The sequence below is a fragment of the Montipora foliosa genome, chromosome 7 (genome assembly GCF_036669935.1).
Source record: "Montipora foliosa isolate CH-2021 chromosome 7, ASM3666993v2, whole genome shotgun sequence".
Taxonomy (NCBI): Eukaryota; Metazoa; Cnidaria; class Anthozoa; order Scleractinia; family Acroporidae; genus Montipora; species Montipora foliosa.
The window spans coordinates 23,381,446-23,388,945 of record NC_090875.1 but is presented as its reverse complement, the minus strand read 5'-3'; the positions used below and the strand labels follow the sequence as shown (position 1 = coordinate 23,388,945).

Below are 7,500 nucleotides of genomic sequence, written 5' to 3'. Positions count from 1 at the left end.
AAGCCTTGTACAAAATGTTTTTCTATATCTGGAAAATTGGCAAAAAGGATTTTGTTAAGATGGATACATTTTCAAGGCAAGGAAGGTAGTTTTCTTAAATAATGTAAAAGGGGTAGAAAATTTAGATCGGTGTCTTTCACAAAGATGCTGTGTATAAGAGAAGCCTGAAAACAAATCACAAAAAAGCACAATCAGGCGAAGCTCCAAGGTCACTTGGACGGTTTTTTGCCTTTCAAGCCTGGGGTGGGGGAGGCAGTATCATCAAAAGGCACAAACCGCATGCATGGCAATGCTTTGATTCTAAAGCGCTCTGAGAAAAAGATGAGATTCTTCATCATCATAAATTGAAGCAAGTTAGCCCTTGCTACCATGTGGCATGCAGCAACTTAGCTGGGAGATCTCACATTGAGAATTACTTTGTAGGTAGCAAAACTGGATTTAAAAGGTTATAACTGAGCGAGAAAGTCTTGCGGAAACGTAGGTTTCAGTGGTATTAAAACCGTTTCACAGGAGCAGCAATAGGTCGCTCGGCTTCGGCGCGTCATGAATTTGCTTGCACTCCATCACTATTGAGTAAAAATGGCTTTATTGGAGTACACAATGTTAATGTAATCATCTAAGTATCCTAGGGACAACGAACTCTTGCATATCTTAGAGATAATGACGATAAATAACGATAATGATAACGATCAAAAACTGGGAATGATGCTGAAAGGCGATTGCCAAGCGATTGCTTTCACCACTGCCAGTGTCCTACCGAATTTGGACCCACCTTAGATCAATTAATTATTCGGTAAAGCTCGTTTAAATCATTCGAGGCGACATTTCGTAAACTAGATGCGAATTTGAACTCCTTTCTGACAGAAGATTTAAAGCGTGATTTAAAAATCACGCACTAAGAACTCGTTAAATTGTCGTGTTAATTTTCTAATGAGGAGAAAAAGGAAAGTTAGACTTAAGCTTCAGTTAAAGTTGTTTAAAGCATGGGCTGTGGCCATTTCGTAAAGCTTTGTTTCTTTGTTTCTTTCGTTTTAAATTCAAAAAGCTAACAAGGCGTAAACAATTCCAAACCTGTAATAAAATACTTGAGTTACTCCTCGTCAGAGAGGAAGCTTGATTTTGATTCCAAGACACTATAAAACAAAAAAAAAAAAACGAAGAACAAACAAAGTGTCAGGATGGTTTAGTGGTTATCAACCGTGCCTCCCACCTCTGTGACCCGGGTTCAACTCTGGCCTCGGATCGTATGTGGGCTGAGTTTCAGTCGATCTCAATCTGACTCCGAGGGTTTTTCTCCGGGTACTCCGATTTTCCTCCCTCCTCAAAATCGCCTCTCGGCCTTTCCCATCAGGCTGTGGTGCTGTGCTCCGAGGTCATACATGGGTCGTGATCAGGGGCCGAGCGCCTAGCCGGCAGCTCCTTCGGTCCGACCTCGTTGAGCTGCGTCCTTATCAATTCAGTCTCCGACTGCGAGAAAAGGCGATTAGCAGGTCAGATATTATTATTATTATTATTATTATTATTATTATTATTATTATTATTATTATGATGTCAGATATATTACATAAATAGACAAGAATACATCCAACGGACAATCCAAGGGATGTTGGATTGGGTCCCTACGACCTCAGAAAGCTCATCAACTTCCCATTGTCCCTTTTATTTATTGATTGACTTATTGATTGATTGATTTAATGAGTTTCCCAAGGCTGGTGATGGTGATAACAGCAACCAAAAGAACCGAGTATTGACCAATCAGGTTGCAGCTATGATCACTGCTATCAAACTGCTGTTTTCTCCGATTTGAAGGTTCACAAATAATGCTGCATGTACATGATTGATTTGAGTGTCTAATATTTGCCATATTCATATGTTTTTGGATGCTATATAATTAATGAGAAACAGGACTACATGCTTGTCCAATTTGGAAATAATTGGATTAAGAAAATTCCTTGTACTCGGCCTACAGCCTTGTCCAATTTGGCAGTCCTCAGAATTTTTCTCATCCAAAATTGGACAGCATGTAGTTAATGCATGTTTTTGTAATAATCCCCTATGTACTGTAATTATACTAAAACAATTATTATCTACCTCATGCTCGGTGAATATCTTCTTTATTCACCGATATTAACCGAGCCTGAGGTGAATGAGTACAGGTAATCAAATCGTGACAAGTGAAATTAGGGAATAATTTCAAGCGTGTTTTGTCCAAAATCAAATCAAATCAAGTGAAATTATTTCCTAATTTCATGAATATACCATTTGATTAGCTATTAACATCATGGGTGACAAATTACGTTCATAAGACGCAGGTTTTTTCAAACCTGGACACCATTTTGGCACTGTAGGAAAAGTTGCCATGGCAACATTGTAATTTTACATGAGAAATTATAAATTAACGCTGAAATTTGCACCAGAATTAACGAGTAATTTGTCACCCATGTTATTATAATTGTTAATTACTCCACAATTGCTTCAGTTGCCACAAAACTATGATAATTATGATCTTCAATTCTTATGTATGAAGACCATCCCAACTAAACGAGGCTTTCAAGACCTCAAATCAAGACTTTCAGGTCTTCCTTTTTACGAAATTTGGTTTGTTACACTACACATTATTTTAATTCTTGTTCCTGAAGGTTTGTTTTCCCTTCTTGGTGTACAATGCAACTTATCAAGTACCAGTTTATCTCTATCTACTGTCTCAAAAGGGGACTGTTGACGAGCCAAATCATTTTATCATAAGCTGCCATTTTAAGGGTGCGTTCGATTGACCGTATTCCGGAATAGGAATACATAGAATATAAGTTAGAAATCGTTCGTTCTTACAGGATTCACATTAAAATAATTGTCAAATATCTGCTAAAATGATATTTTCAACATATTATCCTTCCTTCCTTCGAAACCGCGCCAAACATATCATTTTAATCATCTCTCCAAGTATTCCTATTCCAGAATAGGGTCAATCGAACGCGCCCTAAGTGTTTGTTAATCATCAAGTGCGATGTCTAAAGATCACCCATACTGACCCTCCTGAAGCAGCCTTTGTGCCCTGAAGAAAAAAAAAAAAGAAGAAAGATCAAAGGTTACATATTGCCAAGGTATACAAAATAATATGCCAATGCACAATCCTAGGTGACCTGATATATGAACAGAATTAAGGCCAGGGAGGTACTGTAGCCTTGTATCACTATAGACCTTAATGTTCTTCTCCTCTGAATTAAATGGTTCTCCTGGTAACTGCAATGCCAGACAAAATGGGTCAAGACTCGTTTTCTTTTTTACCATCACTGTAAACTTACCCAACACAATGTTGTTGAGGAAGATGCAAAAATAACCCATTGTTTTGGGGGAGAAGGAGCCATAACATTATGATTTACTCCAGGCAACAACAATTTTTGTTAGAAAGGGATAAGGAAGTTACACAAAAGCAGAGGTTTGACCAAAACCTGCTTAAAATCATCAATAGTGCTGAGACACTTCCACAATAGAATACATATGTAATTAGTCACTCCCCATAGGGGGCTTTTCAGGCCAGTGAAATAACAGAACAGCAATTAACGAGATGAACCGGGATTACCAGGATCAGATTCAACAAGAGGTCAGAACGTGTCTCAATTGGACACAATGGATCTCTAGGTCCCAAGACAAGAGCCCTAACTACCTCCTTGCCAAGACCCCTCACAACAGTGAGCATCTTGCAGGAAAAACTAGATGGTCTTATGAACTCAACATTGAATTGAGTGGGAGGCAGGGGAGGGGAAGGGAGAGAGAGAGAGAGTTTGGGCTGCTTAAGGTCTTGAGGTGGCATAAATCATTGACATAATTATGTGAACAGTGTTAAATAATCTTCCATTTTAGCATGGATTTATGGACATTAAGGTTTTAATACACAGGTTGACCAGTCATTTAATGTTTTTACCAAAACAAAACAATAGGAATCCCAACATCCAGGAGATAAAAATCAAACTTACATCTACCGGTAAATTTCAAGAAAACTGTTTTGGTAACGCTTGGCACAGACATATTGCAATCTCAGGTCAGAACAAGTCAAAGTAGAGTCTCGTCTAATCAAGGGTAGCCAGGTCTACAATCCTGGACATAAAGAGTTGAGAATTTTCCCTTTTTTCGACTTTTTGGATCACAACTTGAAACGAAGGCCAGCAATGTTCAGCAATGCCCCCTTCCTCCACCCTACCCCACACAATGTTGTTCAGAGAGAAGGGCAAATAACCCAGGCATGTTTCAACATTCTTTTGGGGGAATGGGAACCATAATATTGAGATTTACCTCACACAAATGAGTGAAGATAAGCTATTTTAGATACAGATAAGGAAATTGAGATTGTCTTGAGAACAATATTGTGTCCAGGTCAGACAAGGCAAGACCAGGTGATGCAAGTCAAATCTAGTCTAGCTCATTCATGTTAAACCAAATAAAGACAAAAGGTCAAGCGAAGCAAGGCCAAACTGAGCTAAAAGAAACCAAGTCATGCTAAGCCAAGTAACGATAAGCCAAGGACACATCTGGTTACGGCAAGTCAAGAGAAGACAAGTGAAGTAAAGCTATGTAACTTTATCTTTATTAAATTAATTAACTTTATTATCATTTTTTAGTGCTAAATACATGGATATAAGATCTAATGCACTTATGTGGCTATGTGGCTGAAAGTATACAAGCATTGTATGCAGAATTTAATTAGACTCCATTCAAGCAAGAAAGTGGTTACCTGAAACCTCCTTTATCAACACCAGCCAGGAAGAACACATCTCAGGATTACTATCACCCAAATGACCAAACTTGCTTAAGGTACTTACAGTTCAGTTAATACAGCATAACTTTGAACAACACATGCAACACTTAAAATAACTTTATTTCCAAGCTAATACTAAAAGTAAATGATTTAAACTTACGGTCCATTTAAAGCACAGTGAGTTTGTAACACAAGCATTTATTTAGAGAAATTTATCTCCATACTCGTTCGAGAAGTAAATTATTTAAACTATCTTTTGAAAATTAAAAAAAATAAACTTTCACACATTGTGTAGCTTGTGCTTAAATATCATCTCTGAGCACTGACTTTAGCTTTGGTATGCTGATGATACCAAACAAAGATGTAACAGTCCAAGGGTAGTAAGCACATGGTGAACAAGCTGTGTGTGTGTGCTGGGTTGTGTATTGAAGCTCAAATATTAGATATTAGAAAACAGTCCTAAGAAAATGTGCACGCTGATTGGTTAAAAATCGTGTTTCTTTAACTCGATGGAGACACAGAACTAGCACGAGCTGTTGACATAGTGATGGCGCGAGCAAAGAGAATTTACATTTTGATAATTAGAGTTAACAAGTTGTTTTCCTTTTTCTCGTCGCGTTGTTTTCTAAAAGAAATAGAAAACATGTACTCTGTGTTTCTATCGAATTATAGAAACACTCGTGAAAGTTTGGGAGAACTCGAGAAAGCCCACAGCATTTCTTGTTCTCCCAAACTTTCACTTGCGTTTCTATAACTCGATAGAAACACGGTACATGTTTTCTGTTTCTTAATTTTTACCTGGGCTGGTTTTGGTCCAGGTGGAGGAGGAGGAGGCGGCGGAGCAGGAGCAGCGGCAAATGGACCACCCATATTATCCATTGGGTAGTCATAGAATTCCCCACCCATTGGATGCATTGCAGTCTGTCCGTTGTAATATGGCTGTCCGTAACCTGGATCCATGCCATATGCAGGCTGATCGAATTGACCAAAATGTGGATCCTGCTGGAAAGGTTGATGCATCAGTTGGGCCTCTTCAAATCTCATTTGCAATTGCTTCTTTGTTGCTTGTTTTCGCCTCCGTTTTCTAAACAGCAGAATTGAATAATTCAAATGAATAATAGTCAACCAGCCAAGACAAGTTCCAGTTCACAGAGCAATGAAGGTGAACAATCAGTCATAGTTTGTACCGTAATTACTCCACTTTGGAATTGAAAGTACATGTAACTTAACAAATTTACAGTTCAGAGACCCAATGTTGCAACGCTTGGCAAGTGTCTTCATAAGGAGTGAAGAGAAACCTTTGGAAGAGTCCTTTTATAGAGATGCTAATTAGCGACCTTTGACACTAATGAGATGTAAGCATGTGTCAGGCAAAAGCCATCATCATCATGGTTCAAAGGAGTGCGAGCGGAATTAATGTACCATGCCTCGAAACAAAGACGTTGATGGTCCTGCCCGTTGGTAGTGATAATAATTTTATAATAATTATTATCCCAACATATTGTATGGTTGGTCAAGCAAGCATGTTCTGACAAACCAGAATTTTCCTTTTTGCAAAGAAACACCGCTTTCTGGTACTCCTTTAATTAAACATGTACTGAACGGGCATTTGGTTTGTCCAAATATATTCTTGTTCACAGTCATTGCAAAGAATGCAATGGGCCTTATTCATGCAGCGGCCACATTGGGCAAGTAGACAAAAGATTTTGTACCCTGAGCCTCAAGTTGATATGTTTGGGAACAAGTTTCAGTGGGGCAAAACAAAAGTTTTTAATCCCTTGGAACTCATCATGGCTACCGTGTGATTAAGGCCCGTAAACGGAGTTTGTTTGTTGTTGACAGTTTATACGATCCTTTGGTTTTGAAAAGATATGAGCCAATGTCCAAAAAGGCTTTTGAGCAAATTGTGAACATTGACAAAATTTTTTTAAATTAATGGGCTCTGCAATCCCCCCTCACTGTAGGACCGAGTTCTTCAGTATATGGGAACGCTTTGTCCAAAAACCACTCCAAGCGTAGCGGTTTTGCGGAATTTCACTGCTGTTTCGTTCTAATGAGCATGAATTTTCACTGATATTTCACTTGTTCGAAATTTCGCCTCCTCAATTTTTGCAAAATTTCCCTGATATTCCGTTCCCTTTAGCGCGAATTTTCGTTGATATTTCGCTTCTTCGAAATTTCGCCTCTCCGATTTTTCGTTCTATCTTACAAAATTTCGCCGACTTCCATGAAATTTCGCATGTCCAATGTGCGAAATTTCGAGCGAATCTTTGACGAATTTTCGACAAATTTCGATAAGAACAAAGCACGAATTTTGTCGAAATTCGCTCTCATTACTTTTGCACAGTACTGTATGGGATAACTGCAAAACTTGCAGTTTTTTCTGTGCCTGCCAAAGCAGTACATGAGCTCGTAACAGTTTTTATACAGTTACGGAGGAAGGATTTTGGATAGCCATAGACCTCTTTCATAATGGCGGCCAAATAAAATACTCTTTTGCTTTAATGCTAATACTTAGCCTTTCTAGCCTCGCTACGACGAGCAAATTTCAAAAGAATATTAATTTTGTTTCAAAATGAGGGCAGTAGGTCTAATTAAAGAATGCAAAAGTGGTCGCCATTTATGATAACGGCCAATTTCCCTTCACAACTTTGAGCATGTATTCTCTCTTTTCAATTGGGGGAGAGGGGGGTAGTACTGGTAGGTTAAAGTGCCCCTGTGATCAAAAAAACCACTTCCTTTTTTCC

At 38.5% G+C, this 7,500-nt stretch overlaps 1 protein-coding gene across 1 annotated transcript in view; it reads right to left on the bottom strand.

Annotated features, from left to right (window-relative positions):
* LOC138011424 (uncharacterized) overlaps window positions 1-7,500 on the bottom strand; it is a 12,945-nt gene that overhangs the window by 316 nt on the left and 5,129 nt on the right. The window contains exons 4-7 of the mRNA XM_068858406.1: window positions 5,552-5,837; window positions 3,030-3,052; window positions 1,072-1,133; window positions 1-164 (exon numbers count right to left, since the gene is read on the bottom strand). The exon at window positions 1-164 is cut by the window's left edge and continues 316 nt beyond it. Coding sequence (XP_068714507.1) covers window positions 1,091-1,133; window positions 3,030-3,052; window positions 5,552-5,837 — 352 coding nt within the window. The 3' untranslated portion in view covers window positions 1-164; window positions 1,072-1,090. The remainder of the gene's footprint in view (window positions 165-1,071; window positions 1,134-3,029; window positions 3,053-5,551; window positions 5,838-7,500) is intronic.